This window comes from Oncorhynchus kisutch, linkage group LG6 (genome assembly GCF_002021735.2).
Source record: "Oncorhynchus kisutch isolate 150728-3 linkage group LG6, Okis_V2, whole genome shotgun sequence".
Classification (NCBI taxonomy): domain Eukaryota; kingdom Metazoa; phylum Chordata; class Actinopteri; order Salmoniformes; family Salmonidae; genus Oncorhynchus; species Oncorhynchus kisutch.
In genome coordinates, this window is record NC_034179.2 from 17,761,162 (window position 1) to 17,788,174 (window position 27,013).

Consider the following 27,013-nt stretch of genomic DNA (forward strand, 5'->3'; position numbering starts at 1 on the left):
ACAAGTTGACTTAACAATGACTGCCTACTTCCTCTCAATAGCCACCTTCTAATCTATTCAAGTTGGGTGATATATCTGTATTTTCCTCCTAAGGAGCAAGGTTATAGGAGACCACTAGGGTTGTTTTCACACATTTTCAAAACAATTACATTTGTATTGAAAATACATTTTATTACACAAGTAATAAATACATACAAAGATGCAAGTAACAGCATTTTCATTATTGATCCCAAAAAAGAACCTCAACATGAATGAACCAATGTATTTGGCACATTTCTGTCCTTCACTTGTTCAACCATTAAGGGTCTGGAATTCAGACCAACATCTACCAAAAAGTGTTCCTCTCCTAGTCTAATCCGGTACAAGCCATGCAATGTCTACAATTAACTGAAGGCCATGATGGACCCATACATTTGCATGCAAAAATTACTATTATTTTAAAATATGAAGTCAGGAAACTGTGACCCCAAAACGGGGCATGAAGAAAAACCAAATCCGTTGAATTCTGAATTCTATTCTAGTGTCCCCTTTCCCTCCTTTTCTCAAATCTTAACCTTTCAGAAACATTTTCTTGACCTTTTTAACCATCCCTTATTTTGTTTTCCATTCCTCTTTTTAGAGGATGTGCCATGCAGTGGTCTTTGACATGGTGAGTGAGAGTATTGGTTCTTCTACAGGAGAGGGTAGTGCTTCTGTAGCTAGGACCTGGCATTTCTCTCAGTCTCTGCCAAGCACTCCCGCACCAGTCCCCTGGCATGGATGATACCTTTGGGGAAAAGTAGGTTACACCAAAATGAACAACAGTCATTCACCGACTGAATGACAACTCTCTAACCAAGTTAGAGTTAGTAGGTATAGGACTAATGTGTAGTCTAGATAATGCTGTTTGTGTTACAACACAATCGAGGTATTGTATTATTACAGAAGTTTCCAAATTACCTCGTTTTATTCTCTCCATGGCACTCTTGCTGCCGGCGTAGGTGGGCCGGATCTCCTTCCCTAGCTCCTCGATGATGGCCAGCAGCTCTGAATACTTACTCTGGGGTACCTGGCTGCTGCTGGATCCCTGACCACACAGAGACAGGAGAGGAATAAGTCACTTTACCAAAGGAGTTACCTACGATGTAACTACGCATTTGTTTTAAAATGTCAGTTTTATTTCCTGCATTGTAGAATTAGAAGAAGCAATTTGGGTGTATGCCTGAACATGTGTGAAGCCCAAGGAGGGTGGCGCGTAAACATCGTTCACCAGCGGCCTGTAGGACTGCAACGTGGCCAAGTTGGCTGCTGACGGAGACGGAATGTTTCCAACTGTTGGGAGACAAATACAAACAAATCTAGGGTCAAATATGATATTACCGTTCACCAAATAGTACAAATTCTACATATTGCATGTTCACATAGCCAACAATGGCAACAGTTGTAGTGTGCATGTTTTTTTATGCAATAAGCCTTGTTAAACACTAGATGTCCTCGAAGGTTCGTAAAGGAATATCCCTGGCAGATCAATCAACAGCTCCACAAGAGACTATCATGGAGGAAGCGGAACAGGGCTGACTAAAGAAGCCAAAGTGATACATTTTTGTCACAACGTAACGACACCCTCCAGGATGGCATGGGACACAGAACGACAGAGATTATTTTTCGGAACATATGGAATTTCCCACCTCTGCCGTTATAGCCAATGAAGATGAGGTTGTGGCTTTTTTACATTAGTAATAATGGCGGATATGAATTAGCCTAGCTCCCAGGATCTGACCCTATATATAACTGGACAAAAACTACAGACACGGTCTTTCTCCAGGTAACGTTATTCTCCAAAAGACCGAATTTAACACTCGATTTAACGGATGGATGGTTGAGTTTAACCGATATTGTTCCCTTACCCTGGTTCCCAGAAGTTCCTGGAATGTGCTGGTGGACATTGGGTTTGTAAGACATTCCCAGAGACATTGTAAATTAAAGAAATAAAATGACCCGAAAATCAAATTCAGTGAAGCGTCTGTCTCTCACTTTTTGTTTACAGCAACGGCACCCGGCAAATATGGCCGTCACTTTATATTGACACCCACAATGCATTCTATCACCACAATAGACAATCCCGGATAATCTGACCGAAAATACTTCCAACGCGATTTACACAACTTTCAGTACATTTGAAAAGCAAAAATACTTTTAGGTGTATTTAAATTACATATTTAACTAATTCACGTTGGATTTATTTTATTGAAAATATTTTTAAATTGTCCGGCTGCACAGAATACATCTCTAGACCACACAGAACTAACATTTTAGTAGAAGCCTAATGGACTAAGAAAATATTTCATGTTGATTCGTCTTAATTATAACAAAACAATAAAAAGTAAAATAAATAATATAATTAGCCTATACAAGCTCCTCTAACGTGTGATACTAGAGCGTGGGGTAAAATCTACAGACCTTTCCAGTTACACGGTTGGTCAGATGGTAGCGACTCGTGCAACAGTATTGCTTTTGTTCGTAACACTTTGTAGTAGACCACCATAGCACAGCCAAAAAAAACAACATAAAACTAAGTCAATTTAAGATTACCTGTCTTTGTCTGGGGATTTGGAGACGCATCCATTGTTGCCTCGAATTGGCCACACTTTCCTCTCCTAGAAATTCCCTCTTACCTAAATATTAAGCATAAAGATCAAACAAAATCTTATCTACTACAAACACACGTGCACTGGAGGCCCCTCTTTCTGAAGATTCTCCCGTCTTCTCTCAAAGCTGTGATTGGGCCCGTGCTGATACGATGTAACCCCTCCAATTTGTGGTACAGGACCCGGTCATTCTCTTGACCATTGGTGGACAGGCAGCGGCCACGTTCTATTGCCCAATCATAGCTTTCAGCGTCATTACCCCATGGAAGTTGTGGGATGGGATTGACCCCCAAGTGATGGCCTAAAAACCACAAAGTAGAGGGGACCTGTTATGAGTGGTGATGATTAAGGAGTACAGCACATCATTAAAAAAACGTGGACAATTAAGTATACAGATTTTTTTTAATAGGATTGAGGAATGCCATTGAGGAATGATATAAAAACGGATAGTTTTCTAACTTTATCCTTGGTATTTATTAGTCATTAAGAGGTAGAAATCTTGCACTTAGTTAAATCATTTAATACAGATTTGTTGTAGAACATGTCAGTAGTGCAACTCCTGCAAAGATGAAATTACACCATCCTTCAAGTGTTAACGGCTATTTAAGCAAAAAAATGTTCTCTTATGTCCAAACGACACTATACACATTGGTATAGCAAAGTAGCATCCTAAACTCAGGCTTTTTACATCACTTCATTTAAAAAACATTTTTTAGAAAGTCTTTCGCCCCTGTACATCCTGTCTCAAGTGACAAAACAGATAAAAAGTACCAGAGATCAAGCAGCAATGTTGCTGACTGGTAGAGATTCGAGGTTAGATTCCAGTTCAGAATCAGTGAGGGAACAAGTGCCCAATCCCAAGAATCCTGAGTCACACGTCAAACTCATTCCACGGAGGGTCGAGTGTCTGCGTGTTTTTGCTCCTCCCTTGTACTTGATGAATTAAGGTCACTAATTAGTAAGAAACTCTCCTCTCCTGGTTGTCGAAGTCTTAATTAAAAGGAAAAACCAGCAGACACTACAAGGACCTCCATGGAATGAGTTTGAAACACCTGTTTTAGATATCCATGAAGGGCCTAGGACAGTAGTGTCAAACTCATTCCATGGAGGGCCTAGGGCAGTAGTGTCAAACTCATTCCATGAAGTGCCTAGGACAGTAGTGTCAAACTCATTCCATGAAGGGCCTAGGACAGTAGTGTCAAACTCATTCCATGAAGGGCCTAGGACAGTAGTGTCAAACTCATTCCATGGAGGGCCTAGGGCAGTAGTGTCAAACTCATTCCATGGAGGGCCTAGGGCAGTAGTGTCAAACTCATTCCATGAAGTGCCTAGGACAGTAGTGTCAAACTCATTCCATGGAGGGCCTAGGGCAGTAGTGTCAAACTCATTCCATGGAAGGCCTAGGACAGTAGTGTCAAACTCATTCCATGGAGGGCCTAGGGCAGTAGTGTCAAACTCATTCCATGGAGGGCCTAGGGCAGTAGTGTCAAACTCATTCCATGAAGTGCCTAGGACAGTAGTGTCAAACTCATTCCATGGAGGGCCTAGGGCAGTAGTGTCAAACTCATTCCATGGAGGGCCTAGGGCAGTAGTGTCAAACTCATTCCATGAAGGGCCTAGGGCAGTAGTGTCAAACTCATTCCATGGAGGGCCTAGGGCAGTAGTGTCAAACTCATTCCATGGAGGGCCTAGGGCAGTAGTGTCAAACTCATTCCATGGAGGGCCTAGGGCAGTAGTGTCAAACTCATTCCATGGAGGGCCTAGGGCAGTAGTGTCAAACTCATTCCATGGAGGGCTTAGGGCAGTAGTGTCAAACTCATTCCATGGAGGGCCTAGGGCAGTAGTGTCAAACTCATTCCATGGAGGGCCTAGGGCAGTAGTGTCAAACTCATTCCATGGAGGGCCTAGGGCAGTAGTGTCAAACTCATTCCATGGAGGGCCTAGGGCAGTAGTGTCAAACTCATTCCATGGAGGGCCTAGGGCAGTAATGTCTGCTGTTTTTTCCTTTAATTAAGACAGACAACCAGGTAAGGGAGTGTACTTACTAATTAGTGACCTTAATTAATCAATCAAGTACAAGGGAGAGAAACACCCAGACACTCGGCCCTCTGTGCAAAGAGTTTGACATGTGACCTAAAGGATCAGATAGATACCAGTGAATATGCTAATTGATACCACCTTTGCCTCCAAGGTGCAATCTTTACCACAGATCCAATCCTTTCAGATTTACACACACCTACATGAGGTAAAAGGGATCCGTATTGAATTCAACAACAAACTATCTTGAATACTAGCTTTTAATGTAGTGTTATTAGACAGCTTGTATTGACAAACAAGATCTGTCGGTTCACGTGCAGTTGTATAATAACACTCCAGGAGTGTATCTGCTGTACTTTGATAGTACAAGATCTGATGCCACATATCAAACAACCCGTTCTGAACATCTTTTGAATGCAGAGGAATAAAATGCAGGAAAATGAAGTTATTTTAAACCATGCACAATCACAATTCTTGATAGTCAAGCTGTAAACAATTCTGTAGGTAGAAAGGATATACCAATGTTTGATAGAAACAAGGATTGTTTCAGAAATTGCACCCTACTCTCGATGGTGAACAAAAGTAGTGCACTACCTATGGAATAGGGTGCCATTTTAAATGTAGATATGGTGAGAGTTGTCATCATCATGCCTGAGACTTGAGTCGTGATAGAGTAAAATCTAAAATGAAGAAAGCAAGCAGTTGGTGTGTGGTCATGCATCTCAGGTAGACATTTTGTAAAACACCTGTTTAAAAAAAAAAAGCACGAACACCTGAGCATTGTCCAGTCACCTGTAGAAAACAAAAACTTGGGTAACATCCCCCATCCTTCAGTAGAGAAGGCACACCCCATCGTTTACATAGAGCTGAGAGGAGGGAGAGGGGTGCAACAGGAAAAACAGTCTCTGGCATTTTTAATAATGCCACTTCTCCATGCGTCCTCTACTCTTCCCCCCCCTTCATCACCGCAGCCTCTTCTAAATCTTCAGCTCTGAATCTCAGAGGAATATTATTCGTCAAGCCAACTCCTCTGGATGTCAAAAGGGAGACTGTCTCCTCTTTGGACATAAACCCTGAAATCTTAACTTTGCCACCGTGGTTTAGCTTCAGGAAAAACCACAACTCAGCACCTTAGGAGGAACGGAGAGGGAGGAGAAGAGGTGGTGGGTAGTGTCACGGTAGAGATTCAGATGGAAATGTTGTCGTATCCCATCAGGTTGGGTCGAGAACCCAGGGTGTGGAGGAGAAAATGGGTGTCGAAGCCCATCATGTCAGACTGGGTGGTGAACCCATGTTATGCATGTGGCTGAGGCTCTGAGGGTGCAGCTGCTGCCACTTCTGCTGCTGCTGAACGGCCAGTTGCTGAGACTGGTCAGACGATGACAGGATGTTGGTCAGAGGAGAGACGCAGTTAATTGGAATGATCAGGCCTGGACACGAGAGAGAGAGAGAGGGATGGGAAATAACCACGTTAGAACAAAGGAAAATAACGCACTTCTCTAGCTACCTCGTAGTCCAACCTCATTTCAACATCTGTTCATTTATAGTTCACTTGTTGGGGAGGAGAGGGACCAGCTTCTACTTATGTACAATACTCCTCTGGTAAAATACATCACAGGTTGCGACTAAAAATATATATTTTTCATAAACTGCTTCTGCCCAAAGACTTCCAGCATCAACTTACCCACAATCCTCTGCCCGTCCTCCGTCCTGAGACGGACGATCTGCATCTTGATGTTGGTTCCGCTGACGGAGGCCAGGACTCCCTCCACCTTGGTCCACACACTGAGCACAGATCCACACAGTACATAGTACGTCCTGCAGCGCAGACCCACCTCACACTGCAGACCCACCGAAACCTTCTTACAGTTACCACGCCTGGAGGGAGGAGAGGGGGTTAATAAACACACAATTCAACCTTTTTTCTGACTAGTTCATTAAACTATACGGGTAAAGAGTAAAACCTGCTAGTGAACTTGACAACTCTGCCAAAACCACCACTACAACTTTATGAGAAACAACACCTACCAGTAAGCATGAGAGCAGATCTCAGCTGAAGACTGATACTGGTCCATCCAGTGCTGCTTGGCATCATCTGACAGCACCTTTTTACACTTCTTCTTGATGTCAGCGTAGGCCTCCAGTTTTAGCTGTTTGCCTGTGTTGGGTCTGTAGACCAGGAACAGCCTCTTCTTACTGTTCACCTCCTTCACCAAGATAGCAGTCTTCTTGTTGTTCCTTATCTGGGGGGGGGGGGCAATCAATCAAAAAACTATGAAAATCAGAATGTTATCATATTTGGTGCTAATATGTAGTGTTTGCCAAACTCTGTAGAGAAGGAAACGTCTGGTTGGTCTTTTAGTACCTGTACATAGAAGCCATCGTCGGGTCCACTCTGCTCAGCCCAGGCATGGGTAGCATCCTCCCAGGACATGCCTCTCTCCACACTCACCTGACACACACAAACAGTATTTACAAAATGGAAAATGGCAGCCGGTCCGTTGGAGACGGACCGGTAGCAAGAGAGTTCCTTGTTAAACCAGTTTCTATTCCTGTCTAGTGAGGAAAAACAACGGTCGGCTGTACCGTGTAGAGCTCCACATGTCCGGAGGTGGAGTAGCCTGGAGTCAGGAACTTTTTGGCTTCCATCTTCTTCACCTTCTCATCCCCAGAACCTAGGTCTAGAAAGAGACCGAGATAAACAATACTAATCAGATCCACATAGCAGCCATTTTGTCCAGACCCAGTCTGAAATCTTGGGTAGTTTAATATTGTAGGTGTCATTTAGAGTATAGTCCCTCATTCACAGTAGTTGACATTAGTCTCCTTTAAGGCTATAAGTTTAAGGCTATTCCTCTCCGGTCTTACCCAGAATGCCCATGTCATAGCGTCCATTCTTCTTGGCATTCTGTATGACGGCTGCCAGCGTGTCAGAAAAGTACTGGAACAGAGCGTTCTGCTCCTGCACCGCCATCCCCAGGATACGGTTCAGGAACTTCCCTATGTTGTTGTAGTCTGGGAAGAAGAGAGGAAAGAACCGTACAGTCTAATACTTTTTAATGTAATCTGACAAGGCTTAAAGTCAGAGCCAGTCTCACCTTTGTCCAGAGACAGGATCCCTGATCTGTCCTCCACATGGATCAGACCCACTCCGATCAACCCATGAAGGATCTCTGCCAGGGAATAGGATGAAGACAGAACCACATTTTTTAAGTTTAACTAGGCAAGTAAGTTAATAACATTCTTAGTTGCAATGACGGCCTACCCCGGAAGACGCTGGGCCAATTGTGCACCGCCCTATGGGACTCCCTATCACAGCCGGTTGTGATACATCCTGGATTCGAACCAGGGTGTCTGTAGTGACGCCTTTAGCACTGAGATGCTGTGCCTTAGACCGCTGACCACCCAGGAGCCCACAGATGGAAGTAAGACAACAGCCATGCACCAGAAATAGATTCACTCAGCTTGTGGACTGAGCCAGTCATGTGAATTCTAGACATGAAAGAATCCCCAGTATTAAGCAGGAGAACGGAATTTCCCTTGGCTCAAAATAGGGACATAAATCCTACAACCGAGTCCCAAAATCTGTCCACACGAGACATACCTTTGTAGAAATCCCCTTCGAAGTTCGATGGAGGATTCACTAACGGAAAGTCCAGGTTAACGATGGACTTCATCACAATCTCCAGAGCATTTCTGCCATACTGTGGATTGGAGAAGAAAGGAGGTTACAACGACAACTACAGGAAACCACACACACACACACACACAAATTATATTTAGTGGTACACTACCGTTCAAATGTTTGGGGTCACTTAGAAAGAGGTGACGCCGGGATGCTGGCCTTCGAGGCAGAGTTGCGAGAAGAAAAAGCCATATCTCAGACTGGCCAATAAAATTTAAAAAAATGTAAATGGGCAAAAGAACACAGACACTGGAACTCTGCATAGAAGGCCAGCATCCCAGAGTTGCCTCTTCACTGTTGACATTGACACTGGTGTTTTGTGGGTACTATTTAATGAAGCTGCCAGTTGAGGACTTGAGGCATCTGTTTCTCTAACTAGACACTAATGTACTTGTCCTCTTGCTCAGTTGTGCACCGGGGCCTCCCACTCCTTTCTATTCAGCTTCGAGACAGTTTGCGCTGTTCTATGAATGGAGTAGTACACAGCGTTATATGAGAGCTTCAGTTTCTTGGCAATTTCTCGCATGGAATAGCCTTAATTTCTCAGAACAAGAATAGACTGACAAGTTTCAGAAAAAGAGTTAATTGTTTCTGGCCATTTTGAGCCAGTAATCAAACCCACAAATGCTGATGTTCCAGATACTCAATTAGTCTAAAGAAGGCCAGTTTTATTGCTTCTTTAATCAGAACAACAGCTTTCAGCTGTGCTAACATAATTGTAAAAGGGGTTTCTAATGATCAATTAGACTTTTAAAATGCAAAACTTGGATTAGCTAACATAACGTGCCATTGGAACGCAGGAGTGATGGTTGCCGACAATGGGCCTCTGTAGATATTCAATAAAATAAAAATCAGCAGTTTCCATCTACAATAGTCATTTATAACATGTACACTATTTCTGATCAATTTGCTCTTCTTTCAAAAACAAGGACAATTCTAAGTGACACCAAACTTTTGAACGGTAGTGTATATCTGCTTACTTTGTTGTCGAAGTTGAACCTGCTGAGATCTCTCGTCTCTGTTGCTCTTCTGTCTCCATGGGTGAGGGCACCCTGTGGAACACACATATCACATGTAGCATCAGTGGCTCAAACATGGGTGGATAATATACACGTTTTCCACTGCTCAGCTCAATTGAACCACTGACAGGACAGGTTTTTACCAGGCTCTCCAGTCTCTTGGCCACAATGGAGGCAAACCTCTGTTCCCCAGCCAGCTCAGAGATGAGGAACACATACTCAGGAGCAGTCACCTGGTTAGACCTATGGGTCCTCCCTGAGAGAGAGACATTGGCACCATTAAGCAGAACACACATTTAATTAGTCTAAATACCTGCTGTTCCCATTGTATCAGAGTGAAAAAAGCCAGAGGAGACACGCCAGCTAAATTAACTACCATGAGCCACATTATCAAGACAAGTAAAGACCAAAAGACTAGAGTGAAAATAAAGTTAGATTTAATTTCTATAGCATTTACACTTGGTGAAACATCAAAGGTTTTGTATAATATCTGCTAGTGGTTTTGAAAGTAGCGCCCACACAAGCCAAAATTGGTCACAATTGTGTACTAAGTCATCCATTTCTTTTGACATGTGACGGATTGCAATTCGTACAATATATGCGAAACGGCTTAAGATCCCGGACTGCATCTTTAAGTCTCAGTGCTTGAGACTGTATGGGAGTAATGAAACCACAGCCAGAAAGACTTTACTGACCAAACTGCTGTATGGCTCTGTCTGCACTCCAGGGCAGCTCCAGGGTCATGTGGACCCTCCTCCTCTGGTTCTTTACTCGCCGGTCAGCCTGCAGGGAGATGCCCGAGCTGGCCGCTTCCGAGATGATGGCTATGTTCTGGAGAGGGAGAAGAACAAGCTTAGGAATGGTTTTGTGCCATCGTTTGTGACTACTCTAGTCAACTGATTCTATAGATATGTGACTCAAACAAGCAGACTGCCCCCCACTGCCTTGCAAACAACCTACATTTCTCAAGTCAATGTGCTTGTACCCCTCGCCTAAATCAGAAACATGGGTTAATACTGTCCCATCCTCCCGTACCTTCTCTCCGTCCATGAACCTCTGTTTCTCTGTGAGGTTGAGGATCTCCACAGGAACATCCAGCTCAGATCGAGACTCGTAGGAGATGCTGCCATCGTCGTTACTGACCACCCGGCCTTTACGCCCAGTCATCTGGAACACAGAGACGATGTGAGAACAAATTAAATATGATAAAATATGATAAAATAGTCAAGAGGGCCATCTCTAGCTTAAAAAATGTACACATTTGCAGTTAACAATGAGTGGACTTTAAGCTTCTTTTAATAATTTCTATTTTATTTTGTCCAGATCCTGGGCCACTGTTCTTTGTATCCATATTTAATTGAACCCATTACCTCAGCCACGTTGTCGGGTCCTCCCAGCTCATCTATGAGTTCATCCAGAGTGTTGGGAGGTAGATCCTGAGCCAGCTTATCTAGCTGGTCCAACAGATCCCTCTTCATCTGCTGAGCATCTTCCACAGCATCCTGACTGGTCATACAGCTGTCATCTACCTCTACCTTGGCTGATGGATGTATAAGAGGGGTAAGAAAGAGGGAGTAAAAAATACTAAAAAATGTTGAATGTTCATCGTCATCTGCTCATTCTGGCTGGTTATACAATCCTAACTCAGACTGTAGAGAATACATTGATGGCAATGGGAGATTTGCACAGAAGTCCGACTCCACGCTCACTTACGGAAAGTGTGTTGTTGCTACTAACTTACCTATGGCAGGTGTGCTGGAGGTCTTGACTGGGGGGGTGGTGAAAGCAGGCCTGATGGAGCCCAGACCAGAAGCTAACAAGGCACTGTGGATAGAGTCTGGGTCAATGCTCTTCTTCTTCTTCTTCTCCTTGCATTTCTTCACGCCTTTCCTCTTTCCAGACAGCCAGGGGTCTGGGAGATGGGAAAAATTATGAGACTTGGGTAGGTGGTTAGCTCGTAATCAATCTTAAATCATCAAACTCCCTCGCTCACCATCCTCCTCATCCTCGCTGGAATCATCCTTGAAGGGATTGAAGTCGTCTTCGTCATCTTCTCCCGAGCTGACCGATTTGAAGCTGTCGTCACTCTCCGCATCGTCCTTATGAGACTCTTCTGATTTGCTGTCATCAGAGCTGTTCCCCGACAGACCACCTGATTTTCTCTTCCTCTTCTCTGCCTTCTTTATGTTGGCACCTGCAGGGAAGGAGAGAGGGGGAACATTAACATTGGTAAACATAGCCAAAACACTACATTAGTGTTGGGAGACAGAGGTCTTTTTTAAAGAGTTCTCGTGTGAAACAGTAAGCCAGAACATTACATAAAACACCTACGATGAGTCACAGGTTCACGCAAAAAGAACATTGGAAATGCATGAAGAGATCTCTTGTTGCTAAAGTAACCAACTGAAGAATACCGAGATCAAACTCTTCACTGTCTCATTACAGACCCAATGACTGTCCTTTCCTGGCTAGTGGTAGCCTAGTGGTTAGAGTGTTGGACTAGTAACCGAAAGGTTGCAAGTTCGAATCCCCGAGCTGACAAGGTACAAATCTGTTGTTCTGCCCCTGAACAGGCACTTAACCCACTGTTCCTAGGCCGTCATTGAAAATAAGAATTTGTTCTTAACTGACTTGCCTAGTAAAATAAAGGTAAAATAAAAAAAATAACTGCCCTGGAGTACCTTTCCTCTTCTTTCCCTTCTGCTCTGCTGCAGCCTCGCTGGGGAAGGGGATCTTCATGGCCGGCAGGTCAATGCCCAGCAGGCTGAACAGCTTTTCTCTGTCTGGAGCTGGGAAGTGCTTCTCTACCAGGGACTGGAGCACACCTCTGAGAGGGAAAGAGCAAGAGAGCAAACACCTTGTTATAGATGGTACTAGCATACACCTGGCATTAGCATGTAGCTAGCTAGCTTTACAGCTGCTCAATAGATTCCAAGTTGTTTCCCCAATATATTCTCTAGCTGATGTTCCCTTGAGCAAGGAACTTAACTACTCATTGCGTGCTGCACTGTGGCTGCCCTCTGCTCCAGCCTAATATATGCCATTTAGCAGATGCTTTTACACAAAGCAACTTAGTCATGCGCGCATACATTTTACGTATGGGCAGTCCCGGGCATCGAACCAACTACCATAGCAAGCGCTATGCTCTACTAACTTCAATTGTGGGACAACAGCTTGGAAAGCAAATGGCTATTGCTGTGAAGAAAGACTAACGTCTTATCAAAATTCTCTACTTAAATAGAGTGAACAACAGTAGGCCTATAGACTTATCTTATTGACACCAGCAGAGCAAATCGGCCATGTCCCCGGTGAGTGCGCACTCCACATATTCACTCCATCATTGTTGGGTCAGTTCCACTTTAAAGTTAGTTTTTGGACAATAATTTCTTTCTCCAGTTTAGACGGATGTCATTCTATTTGTGTCTCCCCTTCTCATAGGCCCATTATACATACGCGGTTTTATTGATCTGTTAGTCAGTGTCAGCAGAGTAGGCTACCCCGTCATTTGGGATATAAAAAAATAACAATCTGGTAATGTCTCCATGTGTTCTTTCCCATGAAAATAAAATGTTTTTGATATAGCCTATAGCCCAGGCCTCTACGATACACACATTCAGCCATGCATTGAATGGTCTTTTTGCAAACAGTGATTGAGTTACAGTGCATTCGGAAAGTATTCAGACCTCTTGACTTTTTACAGAAAAATGGATGAAATAGTTCCCCCCCCATCAATCTACATACAATACGTAGGGGAAAAAATAAAAAAAATCCTAACATTTATAAAAACCCATTATGCGGTAGTGTGTAGATTGATGAGTACAATTGTTTTATTTAACCCATTTCAGAATAATGCTGTAACATAAAATGTGGAAAAAGTCAAGAGGTATGAATACTTTCCGAATGCATTGTATATTACTACATTATGACTATTCAATCTACTCATCACATTATGAATAGTAAGCTTTTTTACATGTAAATGCAATGATGCATGGAATGCATTATTATAAAGGTGCATTGTTATGGCGAAAATGTGCATCCCCAAACTTGAAACTTGCGGTGTAGGCTAGTGACTTTGCTGTTGGTTACTGGTCTTGTTGACTGAGGAAAAGGAAATGTGGACAGTAATTCTAACATCTTCAAAGTGCACAGTAAGGTCACAAGTCATTGCATCCTTTACTTGCATGTTCTGTTAAGATGAATTACCATCGTCTAAATGTAATTACCGTCATCCTGAGCACCGTGGGTAGACGCCCTAATCAGGTTATACACTCAATGCATATGGGTCCAGTACATTTCTCAAATGTCCGGTGCCACATTTTCCTAACAGAAACCCTGGTTTGTGTGTATGCGTGTTTGTATATCAGTGGTTGGATTCAAGCAGAAGACATGTCCATCACGTATGGACTAATCAAGTATATAAGTCTGGGTAAAAAAGTACTTGGCAGTGGAGACAAAGTCGTTGAGCTCTCCTCCTCCTTCCTCCAGGGCCTCCAGTGTTCTGGCCTCTCCTGTCGACTGGAGACCAATCACAACACACTGCAGAGAGCGAGAAAGACAGGACGAGTCGCACACAGTCTGACGGTAAACAGCAAAATGTCTGGGAGACCACCAGTCACCTCGCCTAAAACCAACCAAAATACACCAGAACCAATATGCAGTAATATGACACGAAGGTGTCAGTATTCCTGATCTCTAAAATCTGAAGTCAGAAATTGTTATTCCAGGAATCTTAAATTCTTTCTACCTTCTGACACCTCCCACCCACCTTTCCGTTTTTGACCTCCTCTCTGGCGAGCTGCACCACCCTGCGGACCTTGGACGCAATGCAGAGGTACTTGAAGAACCTCTGGTGGGCCGACCAGAACTGACCCCACATGGACTTCTTCATCCGCTGCTCTGCATCCATCAGGTTAGCAGCCGCCTGGAACTTCTCCCGCGCAGCCACCCACTGAAACATGGAGAGGACAGGGTTAAAACAACAGTTTCCGTTTCAAGCCTACTGAAAAGAGCCCAGGGAAAACTTATGTTTAGGTTTGGGATTAGGTCAAGGTTCCTTACCAGGTGTACAGACTTGTTGTACATCTTGATGTAGTGGGTTGTCAAAGGAACCTGCTCAATCTTGAACGTGACACCCGTGAAGCTCAGCTGCCTGGCGATGTACATCCCCCTCAGCTTCATATCCATGGCAACTATCTCCATAGCACCCACACCTCTGAGGACAAGGCAATACAAGGGAGGATTTATTTTGAATAGGTATTTAGTTAAGGAGAAATGTAATTTGTGATATACTAGATATCACTAGGTATAGAGAAGGTGAGGTGTAACAAGACTTTTGCAGGAGAAGTTGTCCTACCAACAGACTTATTGGCATATTCATATTTTGTAACAGTTCTAATGGGTTGAAGACGTTCTGCCTCTACAGATTCCATCTGCCAAAAGTCAGAACTTTAAGGTGGCTTGCTGCATCCATTTCATGGCTGTTTTTTAAAAGACAAATACTCTGCACCACTACGACGAGTTACTAGTGTCTGTCTCGCTCACCGGCGCTCCACAGCCTGAATGAAGTTGCTAAACTCTCTGAAGGGGGTCCCCTCCCCCCATATGCCCAGCCGGCTCATGTAGGCCATGTTACGGGGCTCAGACGCACCTGGACGCGGACACACACACACATACATACATACAGTTAGATGGAGAACACTTCCATTCATTTAAGACAATATTATTCCTGCACGATATACAGTACCTATCAAAAGTTTAGACAAACCTACTCATTCAAGGGTTTTCCTTATTTTTACTATATTGTAAAATAATAGTGAAGACATCAAAACTATGAAATAACACATATGGAATTATGTAGTAACCAAAAAATGTGTTACACAAAACAATTCTTCAAAGTAGCCACCCTTTGCCCTGATGACAGCTTTGCACACTCTTGGCATTCACTCAACCAGCTTCATGACGTAGACACCTGGAATGCATTTCATTTAACAGGTGTGCCTTGTTAAAAGTTAATTTGTGGAATTTCTTTCCTTCTTAATGCGTTTGAGCCAATCAGTTGTGTTGTGACAAGGTAGAGGTGGTATACATAAGATAGCCCTATTTAGTAAAAGACCAAGTCCATATTATGGCAAGAACAGCTCAAATAAGCAAAGAGAAACAGTCCATTACTTTAAGACGAAGGTCAGTCAATCCAGAAAATGTTAAGAACTTTGAAAGTTTCTTCAAGTGCAGTCGCAAAAACCACCAAGCGTTATGAAGAAACTGTCACTCATGAGGACCGCCACAGGAAAGGAAGACCCAGCGTTACCTCTGCTGCAGAGGATAAATTCATTAGAGTTAACTGCACCTCAGATTGCAGCCCAAATAAATGCTTCAGAGTTCAATTAACAGACATCTCAACATGGTCGAATTTCTGCAAAGAAACTACTACTAAAGGACACCAATAAGAGACTTGCTTTGGCCAAGAAACACAAGCAATGGACATTAGAGACTGGTGGAAATCTGTCCAAATTTGAGATTTTTGGTTCCAACCGCCATGTCTTTGTGAGACGCAGAGTAGGCGAACGGATGATCTCCGCATGGAGTTCCCACCGTGAAGCATGGAGGTGGTGGTGTGATGGTGCTTTGCTGGGGACACTGATTTATTTTGAATTCATGGCACACTTAACCAGCATGGCTACCACCGCATTCTGCAGCGATACGCCATTTCATCTGGTTTGCGCCTAGTGGGACTGTCATTTGTTTTTCAACAGGACAATGACCCACCTCCAGACTGTGTAAGGACTATTTGACCAAGAAGGAAAGTGATGGAGTGCTGCATCAGATGACCTGGCCTCCACAATCACCTGACCTCAACCCAATTGAGATTTTTTGGGATGGGTTGGACTGCAGAGTGAAGGAAAAGCAGCCAACAAGTGCTCATATGTGGGAACTCCTTCAAGACTGTTGGAAAAGCATTCCAGGTGAAGCTGGTTGAGAGTATGCCAAACGTGTGCAAAGCTGTCAAGGCAAAGGGTGGCTACCTTGAAGAATCTCAAATATATTTTGATTTGTTTAATACTTTTTTGGTTACTACATGATTACATATGTTTGATTTCATAGTTTTGATGTCTAGTTAAGGCCTAAAGTTTTGAGAATGACAAATATTAATTTCCACAAAGTTTGCTGCTTCAGTGTCCTTTAGTTATTTTTGTCAGATGTTACTATGGAATACTGAAATATAATTACAAGCTTTTCCTAAGCGTCAAAGGCTTTTATTGACAATTACATGAAGTTGATGTAGAGTCAATATTTGCAGTGCTGACCCTTTGTTTTCAAGACCTCTGCAATCCGCCCTGGCATGCTGTCAATTAACTTCTGGACCACATCCTGACTGATGGCAGCCCATTCTTGTATAATCAATGCTTGGAGTTTGTCAGAATTTGTGGGTTTTGTTTGTCCACCCACCTCTTGAGGATTGACCACAAGTTCTCAATGGGATTAAGGTCTGGGAAGTTTCCTGGCCATGGACACAAAATATTGATGTTTTGTTCCCAGAGCCACTTCGTTATCACTTTTGCCTTATGGCAAGGTGCTCCATCATGCTGGAAAAGGCACTGTTCGTCACCAAACTGTTCCTGGATGGTTGGGAGAAGTTAGTCTTGGAGGACGTTTTGGTACCATTCTTTATTCATGGCTGTGTTCTTAGGCAAAATTGTGAGTGAGCCCACTCCCTTGGCTGAGAAACAACCCCACACATGGTCTCAGGATGCTTTACTGTTGGCATGACACAGGACTGATGGTAGCCCTCACCTTGTCTTCTCCAGACAAGCTTTTTTCCTGATGCCCCAAACAATCAAAAAAGGGATTCATCAGAGAAAATGACTTTACCCCAGTCCTCAGCAGTCCAATCCCTGTACCTTTTGCAGAATATCAGTCTGTCCCTGATGTTTTTCCTGGAGAGAAGTGGCTTCTTTGCTGCCCTTCTTGACACCAGGCCATCCTCCAAAAGTCTTCGCCTCACTGTGCGTGCAGATGCACTCACACCTGCCTGCTGCCATTCCTGAGCAAGCTCTGTACTGGTGGTGCCGATCCCACAGCTGAATCAACTTTAGGAGACGGTCCTGGCGCTTGCTGGACTTTCTTGGGCGCCCTGAAGCCTTCTTCACAACAATTGAACCGCTCTCCTTGAAGTTCTTGATGATCTGATAAATGGTTGATTTAGGTGCAATCTTACTAGCAGCAATATCCTTGCCTGTGAAGCCCTTTTTTTTGCAAAGCAATGATGACGGCACGCGTTTCCTTCCAGGTAACCATGATTGACAGAGGAAGAACAATGATTCCAAGCACCACCCTCCTTTTGAAGCTTCCAGTCTGTTAGTCGAACTCAATCAGCATGGCAGAGTGATCTCCAGCCTTGTCCTCGTCAACACTCACACCTGTGTTAACGAGAGAATCACTGACATGATGTCAGCTGGTCCTTTTGTGGCAGGGCTGAAATGCAGTGAAAATATTTTTTGGGTATTCAGTTCATTTGCATGGCAAAGAGGGACTTTGCAATTAATTGCAATTCATCTGATCACTCTTCATAACATTCTGGAGTATATGCAAATTTCCATCATACAAACTGAGAGAAATAGGAGGAAACTGACTTTCTCTTTTTCTCTCATGTGATCAATTTGGATATAAAAATAGGGTGACGGTCTAAGCAATGCGGACTGAAAATTTATATTTGTGTCATTCTCAAAACTTTTGGCCATGACTGTACACCATTATTCTACAATGTAGAAAATAGTCCAAATAAAAAGCCTTGAATAAGACGGTGTCCCCAAACTGTTGACTGGTATTGTAATATTGACTCCGCTCAACACTGAAAGTGTGACAACATCAGAAGCCTGTGCTTAGTGACGTACCAGTGGCGCTAGCGTACACCACCCGCGCCTTGGGCAGTTTGTTTTGCAGCTCCAGGACAGCCAGTCCAGTCTTGGTGGGTTTGGACGAGCCGATGGGACAGACATTTTTTGCTTTGTGACACTCGTCATACACAATCTGAACGGGCATGGGTTAAGGAAAGGTGGTGTTATCTTCACTAAATAAACATTTCTAACTACCGGTTACTACTACTTCTAAGGGCAGTTACATAGACCCAGATGACATACAATTTGTCCAAATTATATTGAGAGTATCACAAGGGCAATTAAGTTTTCCATTTATTTTTTTACAGTAGTCTGGTGGTCAGCCAATGAAAAGATACGACTCCGTCGAAGACCTGTCCACACCAGTGGAGCAGCTGTTTGAAGCGGGTCTTGTACTTCCCTCCAGACTGGCTCTCTCCTATCAGAGAGGAGTACGTAGCGAAGATCACCCCCTTCTTCACACTGCCGTTGTGTTTGGACGAGATCTTACCATACTTAAACTGGGAAACAGACAAAATAGGACATGTTTTTGAGTGAAGGAGAACAATACCCTTTTATGCATGTTAACATGTCTTTTTGTCAGGCAAATATGAAAAGGATATCCAGTGTAAAGGAACCTCCTCAATTTTTTACCACGTAAGAAACATGCATGGTGATGTATATCTGCACCCACTGGACAACCTCTTACCTTGTTGAGGGAATAGACTGGAATGTTCTTGGCTCCTATGTCTTTCAGATCCCTCTCTGCATCATACTTCAGGTCATTAGAAACACTGAACCTGTGAAGGAGATGGAATAGCTTTTGTGAAATGGGAAAGTGTGTGTGTACCATCATCCCCCTTAATTGGCAGGACGTATCATGTAATCCTAGTTGTGGTGTTACCAGAGTGATCTCTTTCTGCCCAGGAGGTAGTTCTCGTAGATTATCCCAGCGATGGTCCGGCCCTTCCCCACTCCGGCCCCGTCTCCTATCAGATAGGACGCTCGGTCGCCGTTAGGGAGGAATGTTTCATGTTGCTATGGAGACAAGAAACATTTCAGTACATTCAGTTAATTCCCAGTACAAGGTATGCAAATACTCATCTACACTGGTACATGAAGTAGTGCCAAGCTGTGGTAGGGTCTATATCTGGCCAGGCGAGCGTGACAGTGGCAAGCTGTAGTAGGGTCTATATCTGGCCAGGTGAGCATGCAGTAGTGCCAAACTGTAGTAGGGTCTATATCTGGCCAGGTGAACATAAAGTAGTGCCAAGCTGTAGTAGGGTCTATATCTAGCCAGGTGAACATAAAGTAGTGCCAAACTGTAGTACGGTCTATATCTGGCCAGGTGAACATAAAGTAGTGCCAAGCTGTAGTAGGGTCTATATCTAGCCAAATGAACATAAAGTTGTGCCAAGCTGTAGTAGGGTCTATATCAGGCCAGGTGAGCATAAAGTAGTGCCAAGCTGTAGTAGGGTCTATATCTGGCCAGGTAAGCAGTAGTGTAAAGGTGTAGGATCTTTACCTGGGAAGCGTATGTGATGGCCTCCAGCTGTAGAGCAGACAGCCAGCCGCGGTCGATGGTCTCCTCCGGTATGGACATTCTGTACCACACGTTGGGAGGATTCACACTGGACAGGGAGCTTGTCTCCACAACCGGGTCTGGGTGACGCAGCCCGATCCGCACTGGAACAAGCAACATGATCAGTCAGTCAACCAACCGATCAATGAAACCTTCATTTTGAATCAACTCCTCTGCTCCCCAAAAACAAAGTGACTCAGTGTGAACCTCTGCATGGGCTCCACCTATCTTTCATCAGTCAATAGCTTCAGTAAAGGTGGAAGAACACTAAATAGTTGGGAGTACTCAGATTAAAGCCTACATTTCATGGGCATGTACTCGGCGTATGTCTCAGCATGACCCAACTCTTCATCCTCCTCTTCCTCAGCCTCCTCCTCCATTCCTGGGAGTTTCTATAAAAACATATCACTGATTATAAAGCGGACTGAAGTATTTCAAAGAAACTCAGGTTCTGTCATTCAACATGGGGAACGGGTAGAGATTTTATTAGGACTACCACGACCTCTGCCTTTTGGTTAAGAGTCAGTGATTGGACGATGCCACAAACTCACTAGTGTAGGTGAGAAGCTCCGCACTTTCACGTCGTCGTTCACCCAGACCCGAGCGGAGTCTTTACCCGACACCTCTTTTATCCCGTTGTTCAGTTCCGCTGTGAGAACAGAAGGAGAGGAATCATTAGTGTAAAAACAGACAACTGACCAAGTCCATTAAAAACAAAGACATTCACACACTTAGGCATGATTCACTTGAACTGAACAGCCCAGGGTCACTTCTTAAGTCACTTCACTGCTTCCCAAGTGTAAACCAACCTTAAATAAAGTGGGCGTGAACTGTGGAAGTGTCATACAGGTGTGAAAACTGGACCCTTTTACAACAACCCTTTCCTTTCCCATCCTGTGATACACAACACTAGTTTCTGAGAGGATTCCTGATCATCTTGTCCATACCCGTTTTATGCATCATCTTTGTCGAGACCAGTATTATCTCTGCGAGAATGAGAGCATTGAACATAGACATGTTTGGTACACATTAATGATCCTGTGAGTTAAGTTAATACTCTGTACAGTGAAGGGTTTTGACATGGCTGTTACATCCTGGTCAGTCTTTTCCAAACTAAACTTAAAAGAGCAAAATAGATAGACATGGAAATGGCATGAATGGATTGAACACTGGTACTCAAATTAACATGTGCAGAAAATGTCTATGGCTACATGACGACATTCTCGACCGCTTCTTCTAACTGAAATATCTGCACCTTTAAATAAGAGCAGTTTCAGCCCTTCAAAGGATTCCATCCCTTGACAAGGTCACCTCTGATCTTAGAAAATGGTATAGAATAGGCGAGACCCATATGGTAGAGACATCAAGTGTTCTTGTTTTCTCAAAAAGCAAAAGGCTGGGAAAAGAAAAGCCATTTTTAGAGCCATTGGAACCCAGTCACGGTTCAATTAGTACTGTGACTCACTGGTGCCTGTGGCTATTGCTGTGGCGACCGGCTGGGCGATGTCGTGAGGCGGCTTGAGCCTCATGAGTTCCACCAGACTACTACCCTTCATGGTGCTGCCCTTCAGACCGCCTGTCTTCAACAGGTCCTTCAGCTGGATCTGACATACAGGGGGAAAGATATATGTTATAACACGGAAGGCTCTATATCTAAAGTTCAGTAGTCCCTACATTTAAAAAAACTATTTTGCAAGAGGCAGCACAGGAAGTGAAGAACCTCTCAGCCCTCATGAACTCTACCAAATCAGAGAGCACACACACATGTATATTTTTCATTTTCAGCAGCATTTTTGTCCAAGGGCAAAAGTATTTCCTCCACTGACCTGCTCTAGACCGGAAGAAACCACTGTGGACACTGCGGAGGGGAGAGCCGTGGAGGAGGTGAGTGTGGAAGTGGACCCCCGCAGGGCTGAGGGAGTGGTATGGACTACCTTGGTGACTGTGATGGTATGTCTGGCCGTGCCTCCAGTTGAGGGCTTGGTAACAACGATTGTTCCCAGCGATGGCAACTGATTCAGTTGATTTAAGACAAATGTGGTGGTTGAGGGTTGAGGTTTGTGCTGGTGGACCAGTGAGCAGAGTAAAGAGACAGGGGAAGAGGGCGAGATGTTACCACACAGAAAATATACTACAGTACAACACTAGACAATTAGAGTCATTACACTAATTGCAAATAGTTTTTAATTGGTGGTCTATTTGACCTATGTTCTCAAAATGTGTAGACAACGCACAAATATTTTGGGTCCTTTTAAAATGGGAACAAACATGTGAAAACATTCTCAAACGGAAAGCAAACCTGCTGGGCAAGTTTAGGCAGTGGCTGGCTTCTCCATTTCAAAACCCTGGTTACCAGTTGACTGAATAGGTTTCTTAATAACAGCAAACTGTAAACAATATTTAGTTGAATAGAGTTCCTACCCTGATTGTGCCTGTAGGATTGGGTGGAGCTGTGACCCCCGTTGGCTCCATCCCTGAGTCAACACCCAGGGCACTGATGGAGATGGACTGGAGAGAGACAAAACTCACATCAGCACCAGAGAACACTACACATTAAAGCAGCGCCCAGGCTGTCCTTTAGTTATGTATTCATGCAGATCAGAGGAAAGGATACTACTGAGATGCTGGGAGGAGGCCACTATAACCTACTGAGATAACTATATAGTAGAGGTCGACCGATTATGATTTTTCAACGGCAATACCAATACCGATGCCGATACCGATTCATTGGCAGATTTTTTTTATTTGTAATAATGACAATTACAACAATACTGAATTAACACTTATTTTAACTTAATATCAATAAAATCAATTTAGCCTCAAATAAATAATGAAACATGTTCAATTTGGTTTAAATAATGCAAAAACAAAGTGTTGGAGGAGAAAGTAACATGTGCCATGTAAGAATGTGTGCCATGTAAGAATGTGTGCCATGTAAGAATGTGTGCCATGTAAGAATGTGTGCCATGTAAGAATGTGTGCCATGTAAAAAACCTAATGTTTAAGTTCCTTTTTCAGAACATATGAAAGTTGGTGGTTCCTTAACATGAGACTTCAATATTCCAAGGTAAGATGTTTTCGGTTGTAGTTAATATAGTATTTATAGGACTATTTATCTCTGTACCATTTGTATCTTATATACCTTTGACTATTGGATGTTATTATAGGCACTATAGTATTGCCAGTGTAACAGTAAAGCTTCCGGCCCCTTCTCGCCCCTACCTGGACTCGAACCAGGAACACATCGACAACAGCCACACTCGAAGCATCGTTACCCATCGCTCCACAAAAGCCGCGGCCCTTGCAGCGCAAGGGGAATAATTAGGCTGATAGGCTTGAAGTCATAAACAGCGCTGCGCTTGCGAAGGGCTGGTGGCAAAACGCACGAAAGTGCTGTTTGAATGAATGATTACGGGCCTGCTGCTGCTCAGTCAGACTGCTCTATCAAATCAGACTTAATTATAACATAATAACACACAGAAATAAGAGCCTTTGGTCATTAATATGATCGAATCCGGAAACTATCATAACGAAAACAAAGCGTTTATTATTTCAGTGAAATACGGAACCGTTCGGTATTTTATCTAACAGGTGGCATCCCGAAGTCTAAATATTCTTGTTACATTGCACAACCTTCAATGCATGTCATAATTATGTAAAATTCTGGCAAATTAGTTCGCAATGAGCCAGGTAGCCCAAACTGTTGCATATACCCTGAATCTGCGTGCAATGAACGCAAGAGAAATAACACAATTTCACCTGGTTAATATTACCTGGTAAACTGGATTAGTAGTTATAACTAGTGATTATGATTGATTGTTTTTTATAAGATAAGTTTAATGCAAGCTAGCAATTTACCTTGGCTTCTACTGCATTTGCGTAACACGCAGGCTACTCGTGGAGTGCAATGATTAGAGCGTTGGACTAGTTAACTGTGCGGTTGCAAGATTGAAACCCCTGAGCTGACAAGGTGAAAATCTGTCGTTCTGCCCCTGAACAAGGCGGTTAACCCACAGTTCCCAGGCAGTCATTGAAAATAAGAATGTGTTCTTAACTGACTTGCCTAGTTAAAATATATAAAAAATAAAATTGGCAATCGGCGCCCAAAAATACAGATTTCGATTGTTATGAAAACTTGAAAATCGGCCCTAATTAATCGGCCATTCCGATTAAAATCGGTCGACCTCTACTATATAGTGCTTTTCATTCAGAAGAACTAGAAGTGGCACAATTACTGTGTAAACAACAGTTATGGATGAAGATGGATGAAAATAAAATAAGCTAGTCAAATGGTTATAACGGTGCCAGTGGTCATTTGGCTGATCAATGACCATCACAGCTCTAGCTAAAAGACACTTTGGACTACTGGGAAGATGCCTCCCTCAGTTTCACCTACCTGTGGGGTGGGAGAGGGCATTGCAGCATCCTGAGGGTCAAAGTCAAACAGGTCGTTAGGGCAGATGCCGCTCTCGCTCAGGGCTGCTAGGAGCAAATCCTGTCCAGGATCCATCATCTGCAAACAGCAACAAACTGGTGAGTGACATCCGCGGGGGACAGATAGGGCAAGGCCTCTCTACCCACTGCTTGTGATCTAACCAAAACAACCATCTTTAGTTAAGACTTTTGTACATTGGGCTCTCTGACACCTTGGATTTAACAGTTTACTATCTGTAGCACACCCTGCTACAACACACTATTTCACACAGGGAAATAGAAGCATTATAGCGCAAAGAAAATAATTCAAACTACACCGAATAAAGGTTGGGAGTTTTCAATCAACAATTTTCATAAATAATTAGCAACAGATATTTCTCAGACAGACATTAGGACCATCTAATGCACAGCACCATGTGGCAGGGGTGTGATCACTGACTGTGTAAACCTTATTTATCTAACAGTTAATAAAACCATCAGACCAGAGAACTTCACTCGGCTAACTAGTGACTAGCTGTGCACCAATAAAGTACAGTGTTGGTTGTTGCTGTAGATGTTTGTTGGTCATTTAAAAAAATGATGCCATAATAAAAAGACCACAATAATATTCTGTGTGTACACACTTAAATGCAATGTGTAGATCCAGGAGAACTTGCCTGGTTACGAAGTGACTCAGACCCCGGCACGTGTTTGCACTGACCGACTCCCTAGTCTCAACTTCCTGGTGTGACGTGGTTGCTCGCTAATGTCAAATCGAACAACGTGTTCTAAACAGCTTATTAGGCAAAGACAGTCAAATTATGAATAGGCCAGCTAGGAAACCACACACCCTCTAAAAAAAATTAACAGCATTACAATATTCGTACTCACTGTGTGGCAATATTAGCTAACTAAAGTTAGTTAACTAGCTAGCATGCTTCCAACTAAATTGATCATTAATAACAGTTAACGTTATAGTAACTGTCCACATAATGTATAAATAAAGTTACTATCGTATCAACAAACATCGATATGCAACAGTTTCTGTGGGAAACATTTGTTTGCATGCAACACAACTAACGTTAACTTGGCTGTTAGCTAGCTTGCTGGATAACCTAGTTAGCTGGCTAACCCCTATGAATTTAACTACACTCAGCAAATCAATGTAACGTTACTAAAATATAACCCCATATAACGCAGTCGCTAGCAATATTAGCCATAGCTAATGTATCTACAATAACAATGAACAGTTCGCTAGCTGCTACTAGTAATGTTACAATAGTATTTAGCTACCCAAAGTAAGTTAGCTCAAGTTACCCTAGTTAGCTAGCTAATATCAAACTAAGATGTTTTGTGTTATGTTCAGTCACAGTTACTAAAGATAGCTAGCTACTGTTCAGTAAATTAGACGCTAAAGGTAACTGCCATGAATTGAAAGAGGACACCAAAATTCAATTTCACGAAAGCAACACGTCACTGCCTCACTTTTACTGTGATCCTCGGGAAATCTTCAACCATTTTCAGACATTTGTGCCTGGTAACAACACTCACATATCAGTGAACGGGCGTTCCGTTAATCGCTGCCTTAACCGGGATATTACCCTCTTCGCTCCTGTTTTCTAACCACCTTCCGCCATCTTTACCAAGCAGCCAGTTGCGGGTTGGTCACGTGACGTTTAACCCGAGCGCTGGAATTTTCAGTCGAGAATTCTTTCTGCTCCGTCGACAAAAAAGTATTTCCAAATGGCCGCGGGGCGTCCGTTGGTGATCCTCAATCGATAAAGAAAATAATGTTGGCATTTCAAGCATAATTTTTTAAACCTCACAGTCCAGAAACCGAGCGCTAAAACCGTGTCACGTAACCACGTGTCTTTGGAGGAAGTGACGTCTAGCACACATTTTGCAACATATGTCATTTGGAACGCCCATGTTGGTAAGGTCAAATATATATATAAATAATCACATTAAAAACGTTAGCCGGTCTTTATTAGAGGTCTGTGTGTCATGATTTCAAATCATGAGAGAGAGAGAGAGATCCCAAAGCAGCAGCACAAAGCAAGGACAATCTCCCTGGAAAGTACAAACCTTGAGAGGAACCAGACTCAGATGGGGACCCCTCAGGCTTTTCAATTCATGCTCTTACTAGCAGCAATAATAAACAGATAAATCTATATGATTCATAATAAAATAATATTTTACACAATCATTAAATGTAATACCTTTTAAGTAAAAAATTATGTAAAAGATTTTGAAAAGGGCAGTCTGAAAAGTTTGCTTACAAACAAAACATGAAAACAAAACATAAAAGCCACAAACAAAACATGACACACCTGAACACAAAACTACAGAGCGCAAGAGAGCAATATGAATATGAATTTGACTATGTACAGTCATGGCTCTCAAGAGAAGACAGGCTATGTGCACACTGCCCACAAAATGAGGTGGAAACTGAGCTGCACTTCCTAACCTCCTGCCAAATGTATGACCATAATAGAGACACATATTTCCCTCAGATTACACAGACACACAAAAAAATCAAAATCAAATCAAATTTAGATCAAATCCCATATCTATTGGGTGAAATACCACAGTGTGCAATCACAGCAGCAAGATTTGTGACCTGTTGCCACAATTAAAGGGCAACCAGTGTAGAACAAACACCATAATATACATAATATGTCATTTGAAATGAATATTCTTCTGGAACTTTTTTAAGTGCAATGTTTACTGTACATTTTTTGTTTACTTCACTATTGTTTATGATCCATTTCACTTGC

At 43.0% G+C, this 27,013-nt stretch overlaps 2 protein-coding genes across 7 annotated transcripts; both read right to left on the reverse strand.

Moving 5' to 3' along the window:
* Positions 1-150: 150 nt before the first annotated feature.
* Positions 151-2,923, reverse strand: LOC109892435 (cyclin-dependent kinase 2-associated protein 1). Of its 5 annotated transcripts, none has more exons than XM_020484960.2 (4): positions 2,572-2,923; positions 1,208-1,311; positions 940-1,066; positions 151-766 (listed from the first exon to the last, which is right to left on the reverse strand). In XM_020484960.2, exons 1-4 carry the CDS (start codon positions 2,603-2,605, stop codon positions 699-701), a joined length of 333 nt encoding a protein of 110 aa, XP_020340549.1. In that variant the 5' UTR covers positions 2,606-2,923; the 3' UTR covers positions 151-698. The 5 variants fall into 5 exon arrangements, with proteins under 5 accessions (XP_020340549.1, XP_031682179.1, XP_031682177.1 ...); XM_031826319.1 differs by having other exon boundaries at positions 1,202-1,311; positions 2,572-2,816; XM_031826317.1 differs by lacking the exon at positions 2,572-2,923 and adding an exon at positions 1,887-2,066 and having other exon boundaries at positions 1,202-1,311.
* Positions 2,924-3,010: 87 nt separating this feature from the next.
* LOC109892436 (protein strawberry notch homolog 1) lies at positions 3,011-26,097 on the reverse strand. Of its 2 annotated transcripts, none has more exons than XM_020484962.2 (32): positions 25,788-26,097; positions 24,220-24,336; positions 22,245-22,331; positions 21,650-21,886; positions 21,289-21,427; positions 20,375-20,472; positions 20,125-20,215; positions 19,767-19,927; positions 19,146-19,279; positions 18,951-19,041; positions 18,601-18,762; positions 18,260-18,395; positions 14,910-15,015; positions 14,427-14,580; positions 14,134-14,316; positions 13,807-13,904; positions 12,050-12,195; positions 11,362-11,562; positions 11,110-11,280; positions 10,739-10,908; positions 10,404-10,535; positions 10,064-10,199; positions 9,512-9,624; positions 9,330-9,401; positions 8,269-8,368; positions 7,763-7,837; positions 7,533-7,679; positions 7,251-7,345; positions 7,030-7,116; positions 6,693-6,907; positions 6,349-6,542; positions 3,011-6,094 (listed from the first exon to the last, which is right to left on the reverse strand). In XM_020484962.2, the coding sequence occupies exons 2-32, from the start codon at positions 24,334-24,336 to the stop codon at positions 5,931-5,933; spliced, it is 4,212 nt and encodes a 1,403-aa protein (XP_020340551.1). In that variant the 5' UTR covers positions 25,788-26,097; the 3' UTR covers positions 3,011-5,930. The 2 variants fall into 2 exon arrangements, with proteins under 2 accessions (XP_020340551.1, XP_020340550.1); XM_020484961.2 differs by having other exon boundaries at positions 25,722-26,097.
* Positions 26,098-27,013: the final 916 nt, after the last annotated feature.